Here is a 24,171-nt window from a genome sequence, read left to right as displayed (position 1 = left end):
AGGCAATACAAGCATAGATCCCACGTAGTTGGCTGGGAGAGCGTGACTAGCAGGAATAGGAAGATCCACCATGACTGTGGCATTAACTGTCAGATTCCTGGTGTGAAACTTGTGAACTTACCCTGGGAGCTGCCATCAGAGCTTTCCTGGCTTGGTGTGCTGAGACCTCTCTGAGTCACGGCTCAGCACCCAGCCACCTATGTCCTTTCCCAACTCTACTCCCAGTTTTCCTCCCTTAGCCTTCAGCTCATTTGCTTCTGGCCCACAGTGACAGACATAGGAGAAAAGCTGCAGTGCAGGTCGCTGGTGTGTCCTTCTCCCACAAATCTGTACCTGGGAATAGCTGCTAAATCTTTGCAAAGGAGCAAAGCATTTGCATGGAAAATATAAAAGTGAAAATCCCAGTGGGTGCTGTAACAGGATGCATTTTTACTTTTGCTTTTGTTAGCCCCTCTAAATATATTTAATGATGGCTTTTTCCACATTTGGTCTGTAGGGATTTTCTTTTCTTTCTCCCTGCCATGTCTATTCAAGAATCCTACATTCTATGAGTATTTAAAATAGGAACACTCAACCTGCAATGCTGAACATGTGCACAAATTAGCAGAGGGGGATATTTGCATCTGGGCTTCTCATCTTGTAGACATTTGGGATGGGAATTTTTCTTCCTCTATGCCTATTCTGCCTCCAGCAAGTTGACCCTCTGAATCAGATTAGGGTTTTCAGATGCAAGAGGAATACAAGTAGTATAAAAATAATGAGTTGGTGTGTATTTGTGCACAGCACTATTCCCTGATGAATTATCTGACTGCCAAATGTGTTAAAGCCTTAACAGCTTAGAGGTGTTCTTCTGGAGGATAGTGATAGTACCTGGTAGCTTTACTGAAGAGTAAGAGAGGTGTGCCAGCATATGAAGCTTATTTCTCTACTGTGTTCATTGTCATGAATTAGTTATGCTAAGGTGATACTCAGTGAGAGGCAGCTAGCAGCAAGACCAGAAGAGTCAAGAGATGGTGATTGACAGGGCAAAGAGGAAGAAATGTGATTCTCCAGTTTGTGCTGCCTGTTCTACTTACTCTTTCTGTGCAGCAAATAACCCCAGTCATAGTTAACTGTCAGTAACTTACCATATTTGGAATCATGAAACAAACTGCAGTGTTTAGTTCGGCTTTGAATGGCAAGCAGTTCCTTCTGGAGCCTAATTGTTTTGTTTACATGTAGCTAGTTACTTACCATGTGGTAGGAACAATGGACTGACTGGATTGTTCAGCTCTGATCAGAATGAGATAAAACACGAGGAACAGTCAGGCTCTATTTCTTAAACAGACCAGACGTCAGACGTAGCCTTCTTGGCTGGTGGCAGCTTGGAAAACCTGCTGCATGACAGAACCTTTGTCACAGCTGTGGGACTTTGTCCTTACTCTCTGGTCTCCAGCTAAAAGCAGGGGACAGTTCTTGGGCCTTTCCATCTCATGTGAGCTAGGCACCTTTCTGACTCGGTGACCAGAGCTGGCAGAGTGCTTGCAGTGAACATGAATCATGGAGTTGTAGAATTGTTTTGGTTAGAATAGAATAGAATAGAATAGAATAGACCAGACCAGACCAGACCAGACCAGACCAGGTTGGAAGAGACCTTCAAGATCATTGCGTCCAACCTATCATCCAGCACCACCTAACCCATGCAACCAAACACCCTGTCAAATCTCCTCCTGAACACCTCCAGTGATGGTGACTCCACCACCTCCCCGGGCAGCCCATTCCAGTGGGCAATCACTCTCTCTGTGTAAAACTTCCTCCTGAGCTCCAGCCTGAACTTCCCCTGGTGCAACCTGAGACTGTGTCCTCCTGTTCTGGTGCTGGCTGCCTGGGAGAAGAGACCAACCTCTGTCTGTTTACAACCCCCCTTCAGGTAGTTGTAGAGAGCAATAAGGTCACCCCTGAGTCTTCTCCTCTCCAGGCTAAGCAGCCCCAGCTCCCTCAGCCTCTCCTCATAGGGCTTGTGTGGAGAGGCTTGTGTGGAAAAGACCTCTAAGATCATAGAGCCCAACTGTCAACACCACCATGGCCCAAATGCCATCTCCCCATGTTTCTTGAACACCTCATGCGACAGTGACTCCACCACCTCCCTGGGGAGCCTGTTCCAATGCCTCATATCCAACCCAAACCTTCCCTGGTACAATTTGAGACCATTTCCTCTAATTCGATCACTTGATACTAGGTAGAAGAGGCTGACCCCCACCTCACTATGACCTCCTTTCAGGTAGTTGTAGGGAGCAATGAGGTCTCCCCTCAGCTTCCTCCTCTTCAGACTCAACAACCACATGAGGCTTCAGCCTCACTTTCTCCCCCACCTTAGCCTGGATCACACCCATTTTGCAACAGGGGCGACTGCTTTTGTACAGTGAGGAGTCAGGGCAGGTACTTGGGTCATCATGAGCCTTAGTTTCTCAACCAGCCACACCTGTCATGTGGGATGAGGAGGAAAAAGGAGGCTGCTCCAATTAAGCCAGATCTCTGTGAGCTAGTCATGCCTGCTACTGACAGAAGACCTTCTAACAAGGGTGCACTGTTTGTTATGCAGTCCTCCAACCACAGGTGCTACCCTGTGATGCAGCATGACAGGAGTGCATGACCCAACATGTGCTTTTCTGCCCAGAACTTGGCATGTTCATTGGCACAGCTGCCGCCAGACAACAGAGACAAATGTTTTGCTCCAGACTGGAGCTTACACCTTTGTGTCTTGGGGGAGCATGACACTGATGCTAGGTCACCCCACAGAGCATTGATATTTATCTGTTTGCTATTTCATTTCACTGGTGGCTTTTCCCCTCACAGCATCTAAACTGAAAGGCAGAAGGTTTGCTGCGAAGGACTTAAGAGTTTGTTCCTCAAGTAGTTTCTGTTGGTGGAAGGGAATTCTCTGTTAAACCTGCTTGTACCTAAAGATTAAGGTAGATATTCTCTATTCATTTGCATGAAATAAACTAAGCTGCAGCCTTATTAAAAGCAAACACAGGCATGCCAGCTGAGCTAGCCTTCCTGCCCTGCAAACTGGAGAGCAACTTGCTCACATCTCTTATTTGGTGGATCTGTGTGCAGCTAGGAAAGAGAGGCTATTGGAAAAAGGCACAGAAAGTGTAAGTGCAGGAGAACACCTGTAAGCCTAAAGCTGCTGTATCCTACTTTTACATCACTGAGTTTTCATCTAACTGGCACAGTTGTGTGCCCAAATCTTAGGTGCAGTTTGCAGTTGTCACCTCTACTAATTTCCTTTTGGGTAGTGTATCTCCACAGCTGTTATTTCTCCCTCTGTAGGCTCCTTGCTTGCAGAGATAATGCAAGGCCAGAAATATTTCTTCCTTGCATATGTTTATGGCACAGAGAAGCCACATCAGGCAAATAACAAGACCCAAATGAGAGTAGAATCCTAGAGAATACTGAAAGTTATTGCTACCTTCCCAAGCCTTCAGACTATAAAAATAAACTGTAAAAGAAACTTGTTTTGTTCAATTTGCTGAAGATTTAGGCAGTAAAGGGGATCTTCCCATCCACCACCATCTGAATATAACATGAGCTCCTTCTAGAGCTGGAGGCCTTCACAATAAAAACTGTCACTTGTTTGGAGCTTACAAGCATTTGCAAGTGCATAATAAATGGAAAGGTTAGCATGTCTGCTCTTGCCTTGCCAGTCTTCTGCTTGTGTAATACAGAGTCCAGCAGTCACCACAAAAAAGGAAACCTCCAGAAATACATCTTCAAGGAGGGAAAAATCTCACAAAGGTCATTTTATATTCCTCACAAGAATTCAGCATCTGACTCAGGGGTTCCCAGAGCCTGACCTGCTAAGTAGAACCCTCTGAGGGCTTTGCAAATTGTGGCTGCTCTGGGCTGCCATGCGGATTGATTTGTGTTACGCAGCCCCTAGCCTGATATCCCACACACTAAGTTTCCCTCCGTGGACAAAACTCTGGGAACCCCTGAGTTTGTCATCCAAGAAAATCTTTATTTTGGAAGCCAGACTGAGAAAGATAATCACATTGTTGAGTATTACCACACCTCTACAAACACACAGTCTCCTCATCCGGATGATCTCATGCATATATTTGTCAAAGTCCTTGCTTTGCTTTGAGACAGCAACTGCAGCAACAGAGTAATATATGCAACATATTAAAATGTTTGGGCATGATCCAGTATAAGCATCTCATGGTGAAATCATTCTCAATATTATTTAACAGCTACCTGCTGTCAGGTCCAGAGAAAACTGGTCACAACTGTATCTTCCTTCAGATTTAGGTGAATGGAACATGTGAGCTTGGATGTTGTGTGAATATGTGGCAAGGAGGACACAGGTCATAGTTTGTTCCTGAGTGAGAATTGTCAAGCACATTCCTCCTCAGTTTTTCAGCAGTGGATTATTGGTGCAGTGGTAGCTGCTAATCAGGCACAAACTCTTCAGCACTCCTTAACAAGGTAACTTTGTCTGGAAACTCTCACCTTGCTTACTGGGAGGCGAGGGAAGGAAAACTGAAAACCTCTGGCATAAGGAAAAGTATTTGGTACTGTACAAGGTAAATGAAGATTGACTAACCTGCTGGAACATCACAGGCTGGAAACCTGAATGTGCTGGCAGATCGTGTCATTTTGGGAACGGAGCAGGTGACAGTCCTGCAAAGCCATCATGCTCGGTCTCACGTAGTTGGAAGTGACATTGCTGCCCTGGATACAAACATCCTAAGAGAGAAGTGAATGAGGTAGGTAGTGACTCCACAGAAGTAAATGCTTGGACATAGTTGATACTGAGAGTCTTGGAGTACAAGGCAGCAGTACAAGCCCTTTGGATACAGTATCAGTGTTTCCAGTGAAAAAGGTAATACCTACCTGTGATTAAGTCTTAAAATAAAAGAAGCAATCATAAAACCCAGCAGCCACCAAACCCAGCAGTGTGGTACATTGTTTTTCAGCTTTCAAATCTCTTTTCCTGGACCATTCTTGCTAATGAGTGGTCTAAAAACCCTATGTTGCTTAAATAACTGATCAACTTCCTGTTGCCTTGGAAGCAGGGAATGCCTACTGTGAAAACCATTTGACCCTGGCAGATACAGGATGAAAAATCATGTGCAAAACTGACTTTCTCCCCTGGTTTTGTTGCTCTGACTGACCACAGCGAGGTCTGCACTTCCAGCCATTTGCATAGTGTAACAAGCACATTGAGGTGGTTTGTGGCAGACAGCACTTTCTGGCAATTGCTGCACTGGAACTGGGATTGCCTATTGCTTTTTTCACTGAATATGTCAAGAGAAATGCCAGGATTACCACCTCTGGTTTGATTTGGGGGTTGTTATCTCAAGATTTGTGATCATAGTAAGGTGAGCTCCTCAACTTCAGTTCACAGCTTGATGTCCTATTATCCTGGCAGTTAAGCTATGCTGAATCAAATGTCTGTGTCTGTTTTCTTTCCAAGATGTGCAGCTTGGGTTTAGAAGATAATCACTTGCCATTGGGGCAGACAATATCATAGAATCAGAATTGTAGGGGTTGGAAGGGACCTCTGTGAATCATGGAGTCCAACACCCCTGCCAAAGCAGGATCACCTAGGGCAGGCCACACAGGAGGATGTCCAGACAAGTTTTGAAAGTCTCCAGAGACACAGGCTCCATGACCTCTCTGGGCAGCCTGTTCCAGTGCTCTGGCAGCCTCACAGCAAAGTTTTCCCTTGTGTTGAGCTGGAACTTCCAGTGTTCCAGTTTGTGTCCATTTCACCTCATCCTATCCCTAGGCACCAGTGAAAAGAGACTGGCCCCTTCTCCTTGACACCCACCCTTAAGATGTTTGTAAACACTGATCAGAACCCCTCTCAGCCTTTTTTCATTAAGGGGTGTTCCAGTCCCTTAATCATCCTTGTAGCCTCCATTGGACTCTCTGCACTGTTTCCTTGTCCCTCTTGATCTGTGGAGCCCAGAACTAGATACCAATATCCTAGGTTTAAGCTCACTTAGCAAAACCTTTTTACTGGAGTGGCTCATGTAGTTGTTAACATGCAAGAAATTATTAAGCTTTCACTTCCTCCACTCCCATTTCCTGTTTGGATGGCGAAAGGAAGCCCTGATTGCTACTTTGTGATTAGCCAGCAACCCAGAGTGAACTTAAGCCTGTGGGTCTGTGCAGCACCCAGTTTGCTGCAGAGTCTCATGCTTCGTGGTGGAAGCTGTAAACAATCTGCTCTTCTCTCCGTAAGTTCATGGCCTACCTTCTGAGAAGAGAGGTAAGGCATAGCCTACCAGCACACAGGAGATGATGCTAAAGCTTGGGATGTTGTGAGAGAATGGAGATGCAAGGGTTTTTTACCAGTCTTGCTTGCCCAGGAGATGGCACTGTGCAATAGTGGGACTTGCACCTCCTCCGGGTTGTGATCGTTTGAGATACAGCTGATGAGGGAGGTTCTTGAGTCAGTAAGCTCAGACTGACTTGAACTCTTTTAGGATGCTTCAGTAATCTCTTCTGTGTAAAGTGCATCTTACTGTCTGTATATGCTGTAGGCAGATTGGGTTTAAAACTCCTGTGCCAGCCTGTGTTAGGAAACTGACCTTCCTGCATACTCTAGTGCAGTCAGGATCAGAACTGGGTTTGTGGATGAAATTAATCAGGCCATGAATGAAGTTGTGATGTCTTTGGAGCACCCTTACTTCTGAGGCTTTATGTCCTTTATGTCCCCCTTGATAATTGTCAGACCTGCTGACAAAGGAGCTGGGGAGAAAAACAGTTACATGCATGTAGTATGTGCTAGAAAATGAGGTTATGTGGAGTCTCTTTCCTTCCTGCATGCAGCATGCTATGCTCCTGTTAAGAGTACCAATTGGTTTGGTTTAGTGCTTGTATACCAAACACCTCTGCCAATGCCTGAGGTGACTTGTGCTGCTAAGTGCAGGCCACTGCAGCTGAGATAAATCTAGGAAATCTTTCTGCTCCCCCTTATTTAATATCAATGAGACTGGGAGCAGATACAGATCTGGGGGGAATTCTGTCTGTGGGTTTGATATGCTACTTTACAAAACCTTAGGTGAGCTGATTGACCTTCTGATTTCACTCAAAAAGGTGCAGAGGGGTAATCTTTCCTTAACACAGAAGTGTTACAAATACATTCATAATATACCTTAAAGCTGTGTGAACACTAAATATGTTTGGTTTTACTAATCAAATCTTAAGTGGCCCTATCCATCTGCAACAAAGGCTTTGTAGCAAACACATGCCCTTTTAAATGTCCTGACCCTTTCCACTTTTTCAGAGACATTAATAGTTTCCTGGCTCGGTGTTTGAGGAAATGTCGTCATAGTCTGGAGGAACCAATAAAAACATAAGTCACCTATTTTGTCTGATCATTTTCTGCCAGGATATTTGAGGCTGGAAGTTGTGAGGGTTAGGAGGGGGCTGCTGCATTTGTGTGGGTGGAAGATGTAAAAGTTTTAATACTCTGCCTATTAGGACTCAAGGGCTGTGTGAGAAATAGTATTTTTTGAGTTCACAGACAAGGACTCTAGATGGTTTTAGCAACTAGTTAACTAGCTTTTCCCTTTCCTAAGCCATGCATTGCTTCAGTGTCTGATGAAAGGGATATTGTCCTTGGAGAAGAGTAGTTTTTTGGTTTCAGGCTTGCGTGATCCTCTGATGGAACCAAGAGAGGGCTTAAGAAACAGCAGTGCCTTAAAACAAATGTTAGTAAATGATTATGGAAATATGATTGGTGGGACAATAGCTGACTGGGTATGGCCCATGCAGACCATTTCTCACTAGTAGAAAATGCTGTTACTTAATTTAAGGAACTGCTGTATGAAGTCTGAGTACAAAGCATCATTATGTGACATTATGAAAAGCAAAGCATTAGCGTCTGCAACAGGCATCCAGTGACACTGTTCTCCATTATAAGCACCAGCACTTATGATGGGCCAAACCCTGCCATCCTTACATGGTTTTGATTCTCTCCTTTCTGAAACAAACCCTCCAGCAAGCATGTTAGCAAATCCTGAATGTGATCGTATGGGTCTGTGGAGAGCAGCCATGCATGACAGTCTTTCATCTACTATGCTGTCTCCTCCTGCAAGCTTCAAACAACCCCTTCATAGGTGGGAAGGTATGTGTTATTGCTTACACTTGGTTGCATGGAGCAAGTAGAGAGTGCCAGACTCCATTTATACTCCACCTTTCCCAGAGCATCCTCCAGAGTGATCCAAAGGTTTTGCCTAGTTCTGAGAGGTCACACACTGTATTTTCTCTTCTGTATTCCACAAGCCTTGGAGGCCAGTCTAATGTTTGTCAGCAGTCTAGAAGAACTGAAGGATAACACTTACTTCATCCTGCGCAGCTATCTTTTTGGAAACAAACTGTAGCACCAAAAGAGATAAATTCTACCACTGCAAGCCACACCATAATGTATTATGCAGACTCTCTTGCTCCTCCATGACCCCCAAACCAGAAAAAAATTGAACATGGCTTCTTTTTATCTTCTGCTGTAGCCTCAAACAGAGCTGATGTGCATCTGTTTTTCACTAAGAATTCAAACTGTGTTCACACTGCAGTCCAGTTACTACAGAACCCCAATAAAAAAATCCTTGAGGATTTCAGAAGGATGCAGAAAAGAGGGTATGGCTCCTGGGTTCCCTTGATCAGTGTGCATTCCAAACAGGAAGACCTGCTGCTTTTATGTTTTATGAATCCAAAAAGGTGTTACCACAAGATTTCTACAGGGGGCCAACACTTCACAAATGAACCTTGATGTTAACTCTCACCAGATACCTGTCCCATGTGGCTTTTCTCTCTGCCTCTCAATTTAGTGTGCCAAATACGGGGTCTTAGTCTTTCTCCCACAAAAACTGTGTACATATGGATCAGCCTCTTGATGGAGATGTTGCTTGTGATCACCACTTGGAGATCTGCAAATATACTGATGTTGGACTCTTATCTGCTCGTCCAGATCATCAGTAAAGATATTGAACAGGATGGGGCCCAGCACTGATCCCTGGGGACACCACTAGTGCCTGGCTGCCAGCTGGCAGTGGCACCATTCACCACCGTTCACTGGGCTCGGCCCTCCAGCCAGTTCCTAACCCAGCACAGAGTGTTGCTGTCCAAGCCAAGAGCTCACAGCTTGGCCTGGACTTTGCTGTGGGGGATGGTGTCAAAGGCCTTGCTGAAGTGCAGATAGACTGCATCCACAGCCTGCCCCACATCCACCAGGCAGGTCAGCTGGTCATAGAGGAAAATCAGGTTGGATCATCTCAGTCAGGAGCATGTAGGCCTCAGGGAAGGGGAAGTTTGGCTTTTTCTTTCACCCTGCTGCTTGGATTGCCAGAGTTTAGTAAAGGAATAGTTCTTCTCAGTTATATACTTAGTTCAACCATTTGCAACTGGAAGCTTTCTGTTTTTTATTGATGTTCTGGGCCCCTCAGTTTAAGAAGGGCATTGAGACACTTGAACATGTCCAGAGAAGGGCAACGAGGCTGGGGAGAGGCCTTGAGCACAGCCCTGTGAGGAGAGGCTGAGGGAGCTGGGGTTGTTTAGCCTGGAGAAGAGGAGGCTCAGGGGAGACCTTGCTGTTTACAGCTACCTGAAGGGTGGTTGTAGCCAGGAGGGTGTTGGTCTCTTCTCTCAAGCAACCAGCACCAGAACAAGAGGACACAGTCTCAAGCTGCACCAGGGTAAGTCTAGGCTGGAGGTGAGGAGAAAGTTCTTCACTGAGAGAGTTGTTAGCCATTGGAATGTGCTGCCCAGGGAGGTGGTGGAGTCACCATCCCTGGAGGTGTTCAAGAGGGGATTGGACGTGGCACTTGGTGCCATGGTTTAGTCATGGGGTCTGTGGTGACAGGTTGGACTTGATGAACTTTGAGGATTCTTCCAACCTTGGTGATTCTGTGATTGTCCTGAACTGTGTATGTACTTTAAAAATACATATCCTATTCTCTCATCTAGTCAAAGAAATGTGACCTCAACAAAAACCATATTTAAAAACAGCACTATCAACTATGTGAGGGTGCTGAAGCACTGAAACAGGCTGCCCAGAGAGGTTGTGGAGTCTCCTTCTCTAGAGACTTTGAAAACCTGCCTGGACAAGTTCCTGTGCGACTTGCCTTAGGTGATTCTGCTTTGGCAGGGGGGTTGAACTGGATGATCTCCAGAGGTCACTTTCAACCCCTACCGTTCTGTGATTCTGTGACTAGGATATTAATCCTCAGTTTACCTGCTGCTCCCTTCAGGGTTTTGATGGTGACAGGGGTTTCTTCATTGATTGTAGGATTAGTTTTTTTAAACCAGCAAAACTATCCCCATCCACAAACCATCCAGTCCCACCCAAAGAGATGTAATGAAATTGAAACTGCAGAGAAGATGAAAGCAAGCTATCCCCTATGCTGTATTCCTATTCTTGTGTTTTAACTTGGCCACAGCAGTTGTGTGAAAATGCCTCTGACCCATTCTCTTAGGCCAAACATCCTGCAGTCTCGGTGTCTACAGCAGCTATGAGGAAAAGGCTTCGTCTTCAGACATGTATGTGCAGGCCCAGAAAACCTTTGGCTCTATGTTAAGAAATAATAAAGGCCAGGACGTCTCTGCCAGCTAGTGAAATGAAAATGCTGCACTTCACAGCTATGTCATTGGAGAATTATATTTCATTAGAGCTGATATTAAAAGCCCTGATGTCAGTTGTGAAATGTGGCTGACTTGAAATTTGCAAAACGCATAGGAAATTTTTTCGTCATGTGCTGTCGCTTTCGGAGTCTGGCAGTCCTTTAAGTTCACTCATAAAATTGCAGGCTCTCAGAAGGGGAAAACCCTAAGGCTATCTCCCCCAACCTTTATAAGTTTTGCTTCTACTAGTAAATGACATTTTTATAAAGTATATGCAAGTGCCATTCTGGGTGCTTCAGTGAGCAGCAGTCACTAGGACTTGCAGATTGGAGAACTGGACCGAGTAGTCATAAGAAACAAGATCACAGAATCACTGTGGTTGGAAAAGACCTTCAAGATCATCAAGTCCAACATTTATCTAAGATGTTCTAGACATCTAAATAGCTTCTTAAGTCAGTGAGCAGGGCAGAGAATAGCAGTCCTGGCTACTGCTGGTTATTAAATGCAAATTAAGCCCTATTGTTCTGCCATATCTTCCTTCCCATTTGGTGGCTTGCAGGCTTGCGTTACTGGAAAGGACAGCCTCCAACAGGTCACTGAGCTGCAGAAGTCGCTACTTTAATCTGATGAAGTACTCATAAATCAGACTGTTGTTGTCTTTGTCACTGTAAAGAGATGAGGGATGTCTCTGTGTGTCCCCTTCACTTTTTTTAAAGGGAAAAAAATGTAACTGCCTCTAATTTTTGCTTTCTAGACTATGTTAAACATCCAATGCAGTATGTGAGTAAGATTGTGGCTCTTATGGTTAGGTTTGTTGTAGCAGATGGTAGATAATACTTCATTCTAGACAAGTTTTTCTGGTTTGGTTTTTCACTTAGATGTGGCAAACTCCTAAGTGTACATATATTATAATTTGGTAATAGAAAAATACATTCTGTTTAAACAAGCAAATCCAAACTGTTTGTGGCCTGAGCAGTACTAATGACTAAATGTGTATCCTTTTCTGCTTGAGTACCTCCCACTCTGCAGTAACCTCAGCTTTATACTGTGCTTTCCATTGAAACCTATTAGACAATAGCCAGTAGCTGTTACATCCAGTCAGCAGCAACTTGGTGCTGTATCACCAATTAAGTCTTATAGTGGCAGAGTTGATTTATTTATAATCAGAGTGTGTGGGAAAAAGTAATTAATCTCCTTTCTTTGCATTGATTTCTCAACAGATTTTTTGGAGCTTACTGTATTCAGGACTTCTCTCTGTTGAAATTGGCCAGCAGTAATAAGGGACAATGTCTGATAGGTGTAAAACATACCATGTGAGAGTTTCTTTAAGGAGGTGTCTTCAATCAAGCTTGTAAACCCATTCTTACAGCTCTATTCAATTGCATGCAGGATATCTTACAAATTCACTGGCATTAATCATGTTGGAATGGTGAATTGTAGGGTTGTGAAGGCTGTTCAGTGGGCATACAGGACTGAAATGCCAGTTCACTTCTGACCAGGCAGATTTAGCCATTTCATTTTGAATTTGTCAGCTGATTTGTGTGAGCTGATCGTTGTCTCTTTAGTGAGGGAAATGATTGGGATGCTTGTGTAAGCATTAGACCAGCCTTGTGGGACCAGGGTATGGTTAAAGGAGTCTGTATTTATCAGCAGGTTCAAAGGTGGATGGAAACATGACCGTATGGAATGGGAGAAGGCCCTAAAGCGTGCATCTCTTCAGCTGGTTAACTTCATGCATTCAGGGACTGCACACTTGGGGACAAATCCAGAGGGGGTTTGTTTGTTTGGGTTTTTTCTTTTGTAAAAATAGTAAAGACATTGAAACACTGTCTGGCAACAGAAAACATTCCTAGCTTTTATGGATACATGGACAGCCAGCTCTTGCTTGTTCCCTTATAAGCAATGTCCTTAATTGGATGAAGTTGCTACTATTTCAGGTTAGTGTGTGTGTTTTCTCGTATAGTTGCCATGGTGCTGGTGAGACAGATATGTTCTGTAGTTGTGTTTGTCCTCTTGTAATACATAAAATTTTATTTGCAGCACAATAGTGCTTGCAGTATTTTTCCATACCTCACCAAAGTTGAGCCTGTTGGAGTTACTGCACTCAATTATTTCTCACTTGTCATATAGCTGGTTTACATGTCCACCTTTGTCCATTAGAGTTAGTAGCTCCTAGGGCCTTTGTATTTTGGGTGTTTTATAGCTTAGTGGATACTTAAGGTTGGAGACATTATGTCATGGTTGCAATCTTACATAAACATAAACCATAGAGCCTAATCTAGCAGGTTTTTATACAGCTCAATAAACTTGGCTGAGCTACAGCTTATCTTTTAAGGAGGTCCTCAGTACTGATTTAAAGGCTTCGGGTGATGGAGAGTCTAACAAAGATCAACTATAAAAGTTATAGCTAATAATTTGTTGCTGAATTTTGTCACTAGTGAAAAATGCAGCTTTCCTTGAAACAAAGTGCAGCAGACTGCTGGAAATATGGATCAGCTTTGGAGGAAACAGTGAAAAGCAAAGCAGCCCATGGTTACCAGAACAGCTTTGGCTGGTGCTGAGTCAGCAGAGAATTGTATGCCAGTTCATCAAGTTTGTTAGCAGTGGATGTAATTAAAATGCAGAAACTCTATCTGCTTCTGCACAATGCTGGTTGTTAGAATAACAAAAAATCAGTGTCCCTTTCAGCTCCAGCAGTGACAGACCCAGAGGTTGGATTGTAGATGGCACTGTCCTTTTCATGGGGTCTCTAAAATGTAATCAAGGGAGAATGGGACACAAAACCCCTGCCTGTCTATTTAGTTCAGATCCTTGCTGGATAATATTTAGGGGCCTTTGGATTAACAATAGCTAAAAATTGAAATGCTGCATTTTGTTTCTTTAACCTTGCTAGCCTGAAGTCATCCCTCAGTAGTTGTGTGTGCAGAGAAGACTGTAATAACCCCTTTACACTTTGCCAGCCAAAGCTACGTGAAAAGGAGAGAGCTGGTGGGTTTGGCCACACTTACTCACAGTGGTTGCTTTCTTTTAAAGTGTCATGGGATTAATAGAAGACTAGTTTTCCCCAGCTAAGTACAAACCAGTGAGGTCTCAAAACTTGATACATTGGTATTCTGAGCATCAATATGATCAACTATCATTCAAGTTATTTGAAATTTGATTTGAATGGAACTAAGAATCAACCCAAGTGCAGTCACCTGTGGATGCAGGTGGGTTGGCATCCTTTTCTTGGGTGAGCCATTTCTCATTGCAGGTATAATCTGTTGCCATTGGGTTTTGTTCTTATTTTACATGTAGTTTATAAGCCAGGTCTTGTATTTGGTAAAACCATGTGGTCTTGGACCATTTCAAGTCTTCCAAGATTTGGAGTTTATTGCTGCTGTAAAAGGCTTTCATAACCTCCTTCCTTTAATTCCTTTTCTGCATTTATTTAATGCTTATGGTTTTGAAATTTATATTCATCACTACAAGTCCTGACAGTTTATGAAACAGGTTTTCCAAGTACTCAGTATGTTTTTGTTAAGAGAGGGATCTTTCTTAATTGCCTCTGTTTTCTTTCCTTGTCTTCTATGTCTTAAGTGATACATAATTATATTAAGTGGTATAGAAAATGCAGAACTGAAGTTTATCAAAGGTTATGCTGTCAACAGTCTCTGCATGTAAAACAAAAGAGTTGTGTACTGTCATGTGGTTACATCATTTTCCAGTTTAAGAAACAAGGTGGAAAAGCTGCAAATTGCCTGACTTGGGACTGCCTCCTTCTGTGAGACTCAGGTTCCAGCAGCTCATCATCCCACAGGCTAACCAAATATAACTTAGTGCTTGGGGCCTATGGGTCTAATGCAGTATAACGCTGCTGCATTAGGAAGGTTCTGCAGAGAGATCTGGACAGGCTGGATAGATGTGCTGAGGCCAATGATATGAATTCAACAAGGTCAAGTGTTGAGTTCTGCACCTGGACCACAACAACCACATGCAACCTTACAGGCCTGGGGAAGAGTGGCTGGGAAGATACTCAGTGGAGAAGGACCTAGGGGCAATGGTTGACAGCCACATGAGCCAGCAGTGTGCTCAGGTGGCCAAGAAGGCCCACAGCTTCATGTCCTGGAGCAGTGTCACCAGAAGGAGTATAGAAATGCTCCTGCCCCTGTACTCATCACTGGTGAGTCCATACCTTGAGTACTGTGTTCAGCTTTGGACCCCTCACCACAAGAAGGACATTGAGGTGCTGGAGTGTGTCCAAAGAACGGCAACAAAACTAGTGAAGGGTCTGGAGAGCAAGTCTTATGAGGAACAGCTGAAGGAACTGAGGTTGTTCAGCATTCACAAGAGAAGGCTGAGGGGGAGACCTCATTGCCCTCTACAACTCCCTGAAAGTAGGTCAAAGAGAAGGGGTGGTGGGTAGGGGTTTGTGTGTGTCAGTCTCTTCTCACAGGCAGAAAATGAATTGGCATTGGTTAGGCCACACCTTGAGTCCTGTGTCCAGTTCTGGGCCCCTCAGTTTAAGAAGGACATTGAGACACTTGAACGTGTCCAGAGAAGGGCAACAAGGCTGGGGAGAGGCCTTGAGCACAGCCCTGTGAGGAGAGGCTGAGGGAGCTGGGGTTGTTCAGCCTGGAGAAGAGGAGGCTCAGCTTATTGCTCAGCTTCTGTCTACAACTACCTGAAGGCTGGTTGTAGCCAGGAAGGGGTTGGTCTCTGCTCCCAGGCAACCAGCACCAGAACAAGAGGACACAGTCTCAAGCTGTACCAGGGGAAGTCTAGGCTTGAGGTGAGGAGAGTGAGATGGTTTTGGGTAGCTTCCATTCTTAGCATGAACTCATCTCTTTCAGGAGCTAACAGTGTCCTTACAAAATTTTAAAAGATCATAGAGTCATAGAATTGTTTTGTTTGGAAAAGACATCTAAGGTCCTTGAGTCCAGCCATGAAACTAAGGAGCTCAGCCCCAGTAAGGAGGCCCAGCCAGCACCCGTGGATGATACTGGAAGAGTCATCAATCATTGCCCTAACAACCGGGGGGCCACCAGGCCCCCCGGCCTTTGTTGTCACCACCACCATCACCCAGTGTGCACCAGGGGCACTCACCAGAGATGAGAGGAGGATCCCTCAGCCCAGATGGGCTCAGCTAGGGGCTTTGCCCTTCCTGTGGGGGATTAAATAGGGGAGTGGGTGGGGAGGGCCAAGTGGCCACACCTGGGGTGGGAGGAGACTCCAACAGAGCCCAGGTGCTCTGGGTTTGAGAGGAAACAAGGGGGAAAATGAGGTGGGTGGGGGGGAAAAGGGGCAGACTGTGAAACCTGTGTTGTTGAGAAAGAATGGAGATTAAAATAATATCCAAATAGGAATTATTAACTTTCAGTGATTGCTAGATGCTTAATATGGCTACTTTCAGGATGTTCCACGCCTCTTGGATAATTTATTGACAAACCCAAGCATGATTTTGATAGGCCAGTATTATGTTCAATAAGCAAAAAAATCTCACACACCTTCTGCTAAAGTAATTGCATAGCGTTATCCTCTCAGTAAACTCTTGATCTCAGCCCTGAGGGGTTTTGTGGGGTTGTTTTCCCAGCTATCTGTGTGTGTGGGAGGGGGCTTGCTTCTGAGAGCAGGCTGTGTGAAGCCAGGACACTGCTGGGCTGAAGAGGAGCCAATGGGTTTAGCTGGCAGAGTTGAACTCCCCTACAGCTAAGCAGGAACAGTCCATGCCATAATGAACCCTGTGGTCTCCCCTGTGTAAGCATGGAGACAATCTGAGTATGAGAAGGAAACCCTTTGTTCTCCAGGCACAAGTGCAGGAGTTACAAAGAACAATAAAGAGAATAGAGAGTTCTTCCAGCAGGAGAGCTGCACTGCTCTACCATGAGTGGTTCTTTGATCCTGGTACATGCAGCAGATCCAAATTTGAGTAGGGAAAGATCTGGATGAGGCACTTGCCATGGTTTAGTTGATTAGATAGTGTTGGGTGATAGGTTGGACTTGGTGATCTCAAAGGTCTTTTCCAACCTTGATTCTGTGAATTAATTACTGAGAACATACTTTATGCCTTGCTCCTGGTTGCACCTGGGAACATGGAGCTGCAGCAGCCTTGCCTCTTTTCAGCTGTCAGGTTGGACCAATTCTTCTAATTCTCCTGACAAGATCTGACTGAAATCATACAAATCATGAGCATACCATTTGCCAACATACCTTCTCTGAAGTATCAAATGGTAGTATGAGAGGAAATAGACTGGAATTGTGCCAGGGGAAGTTTAGCTTGGATATTAGGAAAATGTTCTTTACTGAGAGAGTGGTCAGGCTTGGAACAGGCTGCCCAGGGGGCTGGTGGAGTCACCATTCCTGGAGGTGTTCAGGAAATGTGTGCTCATAGCATGTGGGGACATGGTTTAATGGCCATGATGGTTTTAGGTCAACAGTTGGACTCAATGATCTTAGAGGTCTTTTCCAACCAAAACTATTCTATGATTCTATAAACATGGTAGGGACTGGCAACCATATGTGTGTTTTGTTTAGTACCAGGTGAGCAGCTGGAGCTTGAGCTAGTAGTGCTGCTACAAAGGCAGTGAAGGAAGTGATAGGACCAAACTAACTTTTGTGAGCATTGACAATTAAGTGGTGACATCCTATTGTGCTTCCTTTTGGCTTTTTCATTGCCCCTGTGAAGGAAGCCATCTGGCACATTTTCCTTCCCCTTGTGCCTTTGCATTTTGACTGTTCCTCATGATGCTAAATACTTTGAGTGTCTAAAATACTTTGATGGGAAGATCAGAACATAAGTTCATCTCTTGATGGACATTGTAACAATTCATTGCAGGAAATTAATTCCAGTGGTGGGTTTTTAAAACCTTCTTTAAAAATAGGAGGCACTGGGGTGTGCTAAGTGTGAACATTCCACGTTTCAACAGGGGAACCAGGAGCCTTCCTAAGGACATGAATAATTTTGTTTTGTTATCCCTGTCCTTGGTGAATGCAGATTACAGTTTCCCCCCATGTGCAGTGCTTCTGGGGCACCAGCTTCAGAGCTGCTGCTTCTCTTACATGTAAACCTGCCCTATATCATACTATCATCATAGTATCAGTCAGGGTTGGAAGAGACCACAAGGATCACCTAGTTCCAACCCCCCTGCCATGGGCAGGGACACCCCACACTAGATCAGCCTGGCCAGAGCCTCATCCAGCCTGCTCTTAAACACCTCCAGGGACGGGGCCTCGACCACCTCCCTGGACAACCCATTCCAGGGTTTCACCACTCTCATGGTGAAGAACTTCCTCCTCACATCCAGCCTGAATCTCCCCACCTCCAGCTTCATTCCATTCCCCCTAGTCCTATCACTGCCCGATATCCTGAGAAGTCCCTCCCCAGCCTTCCTGTAGGCTTTCACCTTTGGACAGGTCTTTGTGGGCAGAAATAGAGGAAGGTTCTGACCTCTGGTTTTGAAATGCTAGAAATGGGTCTGACATTCTGTCACTGTGATAGCCAAAGAAAGCAAGCAGATAACAATTCAGCTTTTCTACTTTTGGTATTGATTAAGAGAGTGGAGTTGTTAGCATGTTAATTACTCTGTTGTTTTGTTTTTTTTCTTTTCCCCCCAAATAAAATTCCCAAATTGTGGTGATTTCATGGGAGTATTGCAGCAGTGTTCTTTAATCAGAGGCTTAAACAGCAAGAAGCTGAAAAGTGCTCTCTGTAGTGGGAATGCAGGACAGGGTGTAATCTGCCAGATTGTTGTGCTTGCCTATTTGGGAGGGTATGAGCATCAAACATCAAGCAATAGCCATAATAGGATTGGTTTTTAATAGTCTCTTTAGTTTGAAGCCAACAGATCTAACAGTCATGTTACACAACATACTTAATGCACTTTGCTAAGTTTTGATCACTGGACTCCCCTCCAAGGGGCTTGAAAGAATAGAAATCAAAAGCTCCTGACATGAGTTGTGTTGACTTCCTTCCAACCTACTAGCAGCTCTTGTGATGTTTGTATTGTTTAGGGAACATGGGCTCTCAGCTCTTCTGCAAAAGATAAAACTTGCTGATTATTTGGTAGGACATGAATTGCCAGGGTTAGGGGCTGTGAAATTTGCACTTCAGCTTTGGATGGTTGCCAGTGAAATACTGTAAGAAATGGACTTCACCTAGGATTCAAAGTGACTCTCGTGAGGTTTTGAATAACCTGTACTGTAGAGTCACTGGAGTTACACCTGCAAATACTTCACAGTGCTGTGTTCAGTATACTCCATGCCTGGCAGAGCTTCACAACACAGCTTCACAAACACTGTGCTTTGGAAAATAACATTAAATATCTTCCCATGCTTCAGCTGACTGTAAGTCTTTACTTTCAAAATACAAAAGAAATCATTAATGACTGTAAGAAGATGTAGTTAATCTACCTACTGGCAGGAGGGTTGGAACTAGATGATCCTTGTGGTCCCTTCCAACCCTGACTGATACTATGATACTATAATACTATGACCTCTTGCTGGTTAAGATATATCAACTCTCCAGTTTTCCTCTAGCAAAGCAAGCTTTAAGAGGCTTTGTTTTCAGCTGCCTTGAAGATACTTTTTCTGTGCTTCTCCTAACTATGTATAATCTTTTCCTTTTCTATTTCCTTTCTCTCCTTTCCCCCTTCCCTTCACTTCCCTTCTTTTTCCTTTTCCTTTTCCTTTTCCTTTTCCTTTTCCTTTTCCTTTTCCTTTTCCTTTTCCTTTTCCTTTTCCTTTTCCATTTCCCTTCCCTTCCCTTCCCTTCCCTTCCCTTCCCTTCCCTTCCCTTCCCTTCCCTTCCCTTCCCTTCCCTTCCCTTCCCTTCCCTTCTAAAAGTTGGATGGAGAAGTGAAAAACCTGCTTTTACTCACCACACTAATAACTGTGCTATTTTATTTCCACTAATTAGTTTGGGACCATAGGAGAGCAACCCTGGGAAAGGTCCATGATGGCATCCTGCTATAGTGCTAAACCTTGCATAGCAATGTTGTAAAGTCTATCACAGAAAACACAGAAGAGACTAATAACTCTATTTTATACCCAAAAGTGGGAATAACAGTGTTCCCTTCCTTAGTTTCTGGGATTGGCTGTGTTCACTAATGCCTGATGATTAACTTCTGTGGGGAACAGACAGTACAGGGGCCTGTGGATCCTTCCCTGAAAATGCATGATTTTGAGCTATTCTGCATCTGGATGAAAGCAAGTTCCAAATTTTGAGGTCAGCTGTATTAAGAAACCTCTGCAGCTATATTTTTAGTTCACTGAATGAAAGTCATATTTGGCTGGTGAAGAACGAGTTTCCTTCTGCTAAGGATGTTAGCTGATACTTTATTACAAAATGAAGTGTTTTCTTTCCCATTTTTCTTGCAAATGGCAAAATGTGAAGCTTCCAGTTTGCACTTGGCCTGGGAGAAGACTTCCCCTTTCTTTCCCCTCAAATTGCTGTATGTAGCTTGTCAGTAGCTTAATGGCATAGTGGAAAAGTCACTCTTCTCATGCAGGAAATGAAGAAATTGCTAATTCCTGTGTAGATTTGAAGTCAGAGAGCTTTGCTCTTGGTTTTTCAAGAGTGAAATTTGTCTATGCTACTAAGACTTTAAGGTCATCAGGGGAATGTTATCTCACTATAAAAATAGTTGAAGACTTCCAGAATGATGCATATGTATGGCTAATACAGACAGTGACCACAGGTGTTGCATCTGGGGATTCCAAGATTGAAGGGAGTTTTTGGAGTGTGATCTCATGTCAGTGAGTATTACTCCTTTGACTTCAATAGATCACAGTCCCTAAAACCTCATTACTAATACATTATCATGTTTTATGCCTGTCTCCTGGAACATGGGAACATGTGAATGGAACAACATTTTAGCACATTGAGATTACAAAACACTGCTTTCAGCTGGGTTTCTTGCAGTTCTGTTTAGATTTAGAAAGCAGAGGGACAGAGCAGTGAGATGGCCTTGGGATGCCCTAAGGTATGTGTCTGCTCTCTTGCAGAACTTAATATGCATGCTTACATTTTATTCTGTGTAGATCCACAGATTTGCATAGTGCATTGGGTTGGAAGGGACCTTCAAAGGTCATCTTGTCCAACTTCCCTGCAGGGACCAGGGACACCTCCAATTAGATCAGGCTGCCCAGGCTCACATCAAGTCTGATCTTGAATGTCTGCAGGGACAGGGCCTCAACCACCTCCCTGGGCAACCTGTCCCAGTATTTTACTGCTCTGATTGTAATGAATTTCCTCCTTATGTCTACCATAAACCTACCCTGCACCTGTTTAACCCCACTGCCCCTTGTCCTGTTGCTGCAAGCCCTTCCAAACAGTCCTTTCCCAGCCTTTCTAGTCTAGTGTCCCTGCTCATGGCAGAGGGATTGGAAATAGATTATCTTTAAGGTCCCTTCCACCTCAACCCATTCTATCATTCTGTGCTTCTCAAGCCTTTTGTTTTGTGATTATTTTCCCTTGCAAGTCTGTGATGTGTTAGAATTCTAATCTTCAGTATCAGAGAATGTTTAAAGCACATCCTTTAAATCTGTGGAGTCAATTTCTTCCATGTCTACAGGCAGAACCTCAGGGGGAGGCTCATCTGCATGGAACAGACCTCAAAGTGGGCTAAAGCTCAAATGCTTGAAAGCTCATGCAGCTTACTCTCAGCAGAGTGTTAGCAGAATGGGGAGGATTTTCAGAAGTGCTCATCAGTAGCATGGTTTTGTTTCCACTGAAGGGAGTTGTTTGTTCAGGAGGTTTTTGTTGCTGTTTTTCTTACTAACTCCTCTGGCAGTGGATCTGAACCCCAAGAAGTGCTGCTGTAGTTCTTACTTTTCTAATGTAGTGGCTGTGTTTCTTGAGGAGCCTCAGAGAGCTGTGTCTGTAGCTCCCTCTGTGCCTTCCTGAGTGTGCACATGTGTGTGCAAGCCTGGATTTTGCCATGACCTGCTCCTGCTATGTTCCCTTATTGCATCGAAGTACTGCTTTAACCCCAGCATGATTTGTGTGTGGATTTTGTGTTCTAAATTTCTGTGAATAATAAGTGTGTTTAATTCCTGCTAAACATTGTGCACTTCCTGCCTATGAATGGTAAAACCTCAATGTCTGTTTTTCATATGCTGTTTCCAGGAACCTCCTGTGATCCCACTGGTATGCCCTAGGGAACAATTTATGAGGTCAGCCCTGCTGCTTACTTATCTTGGGATTCAGCCCTTCCGCCCTTGTTCTTCAGTCGTAGCATTCTTGGTTCAAAGCCACTATTGAAAGGTGGAGATGTCATGGAGAACCCATATGGTTCACCTGGAGCTGAGGGTGTTGCAGTGGGAGAAGGTGATACTCCCCAGGCAGCTGTCCCGCTTGGAGGCGTTTGGTGACTCTTTACACTCTGTAGTAAAGGCAAGGATTTTTTCCCTCTGATGAGGAGCAGATGAAGCTTTAAACACCTCTGGCAGGTTACATGTTAACATGTATCTTGGTCTTTGATCAACTGCATCTGAACACAGCTGAAGAGTAATTTGTGCAGTACTTTAAAGAACATAATGGCTGAGCAGGTTCTGAGTGAAGAGGACACTTAGCCACTCTTTAAAATGATGTCTTATGTTTATATGCAAGATCAGCTTTGCTTTTCTTCAATAGGTAGCATTTAACAATCTCATGTGATGATTTCATTGGTCTCTATTTAGTGCAGCTTTTAACTGTGTTTTCAAAGAACTCAAGCAGATGCCAGCAACAACATGTCTGAACAGTTTTGATGCAGCTTGGGTAGCTTGAGGCTTGGGGTCATTGGAGAAATGTTACCCTGGGGACTAAAGGCCTAAGTATTATCCCAGCAGGAGTTTCCTTAGAGATTTTCAAGAGTAGTGTGCTGGTACTTCCATGGAGTTGAATGCAATGGTGTTTATGTGATCTGCTTTATAAACTTGGGGATTAAATATAGTGGGGTTTTTAATAAGTATATTGAGGGTGGGACAGGGGGAGGAGCCTGGGATGGAGGTTAACATTTTGCAGAATGTTAATTTGACATAATACTGAATAATAGACTGCTGAAATGACATTGGCACTAGGAGAGTGTGTTCTGACTCCATTTGCAATTAAAAATAGGAATATTTATTCCAGGAAACCAAACACTGTCTAATTTCCCAGCTGATCCCCATGTCTGTGCTCCCTTATTTTTTCTCTCAAATACTTTTCTTATTGCTATTGGCAGCTTACAGATACCAGTTGGAAGAAAATAGCTGGCTTTGTGTTAAAAGTGACACTGTGCAATGTCTTGTCTTCAGATAGCTGACTCCTTCAGTGCTGGTAGAGCTATTATTTTGTTGGCATACCCATCAAGAACAGTCATCTCTCCAATAGCTTTACTCTTAAGTAGATCAGTTAAAAGACTTGCTCCTAGTCTAGATGAGTAAGAGCCTTGCTCTGAGCAGAATTCAGCCACAGGTCCTTGTAGCCTGCCAGGTGTAAATGCCTCCAAGTGCCTGGCCCTTCTGGATGGGAAAGTGAAATGAAGTTTTTTTCCTGTGTCCTGTTGGCTGCATATGATTCTGTGCCACACTGCCTCAGGGCATCATGTCACTATGCACCTGAGGCCTTTGCACAGCTTCACCTATTCTCCTCACCCACTGAAGACCTGAGAATTCTGATGTTGTCAGGTTTTGATCATGCAAGATCACAGCAGTTCTGAGCAGATCTAGTGTTATCAACCTCCAGTAATAATGTCTGATGCTGTAAATTAAGTGCCAGGTGGCATGTTACTGAAGTGAGAGCAAAGAAAGTACAGAGGGAATCAGAATGCACAAGGAAAGAATCCATTCTTTTGGAGAAAAAAGGTTGGAAGGGTTGTTGGCTTCTTTCTCTTTTTATTTCTTGTTTGTTTTATTTTGGGTTTTAGTTGTGTGAGGGGGGGATTGTTTAGTTTTGTTGTTTGGGTTTTTGTTGTTGTTTGCTTTGTTGTTTTCATTACTTTATGTGAACTGATTTTTGTGCTTGTGAAGTTCTGCCTTGAAGCCCCAGAGAACTCGAGCACACCTCTGGATTAAAATTAATAGCAAAACAAAACCAAACAAAACCCCACAAAACCAACAACAAACTGCCAGAAAGTCTAATGTCATGAAAGAACATTTCAGGGTACAGAATATATCTAACTTGCTGTGCCTGCACAGTGTTCAGCATAGTCCACCCTACTAGTGGAATGTTTTCATCATCCACGTGTTGCTGGTGCTTTAACTTGTTCATGTCTGATGCACAGTGGGATAAGGTGGAGGTGGCAATAGTGTGTTTGGGTTGACTGTGGTCATGAAAGACATGTCCTGAACACTTCTTTTAAAGTGTCACTGTTGTGTTGTGTTTGGCTGCCAGCAGTTTTGCTCATCAGAGTCAAGTGGCATGCAGAATGACATCAGCTCCTTCGGTGTTTTCCCTGAAGGGACTGGCTGAGCATTTCAGGCAGTCCCAGCTGCTGCACCTCTGGCTGTACATTAGCTCCACTGGGTCACCATGTGGAGGTGGTTGGCAGACTGCAGTCAGGATGGTGGTGTAATTTAGGTAGGAATGATAATCCTCCTTGCTCTGAAAAGTGCAAG

General features: G+C 44.0%; 2 protein-coding genes across 4 annotated transcripts in view; one reads left to right on the top strand and one right to left on the bottom strand.

The window, feature by feature from the left end:
* CMSS1 (cms1 ribosomal small subunit homolog) overlaps positions 1-24,171 on the top strand; it is a 234,937-nt gene that overhangs the window by 152,964 nt on the left and 57,802 nt on the right. The window lies entirely within an intron of this gene.
* Positions 1-24,171, bottom strand: part of FILIP1L (filamin A interacting protein 1 like) — a 198,020-nt gene that overhangs the window by 150,592 nt on the left and 23,257 nt on the right. For all 3 annotated transcript variants that reach the window (XM_068160667.1, XM_068160668.1, XM_068160669.1), the window contains exon 2: positions 4,589-4,731. In XM_068160667.1, coding sequence (XP_068016768.1) covers positions 4,589-4,640 — 52 coding nt within the window. In that variant the 5' untranslated portion in view covers positions 4,641-4,731. The remainder of the gene's footprint in view (positions 1-4,588; positions 4,732-24,171) is intronic.

Source organism: Melanerpes formicivorus, unplaced genomic scaffold (genome assembly GCF_026170545.1).
Source record: "Melanerpes formicivorus ecotype bairdi unplaced genomic scaffold, bMelFor1.0.p_v2 SCAF_51, whole genome shotgun sequence".
Classification (NCBI taxonomy): Eukaryota; Metazoa; Chordata; class Aves; order Piciformes; family Picidae; genus Melanerpes; species Melanerpes formicivorus.
Note: the sequence above shows the minus strand (reverse complement) of the source record. Positions and strands in the feature narration are given on the sequence as shown.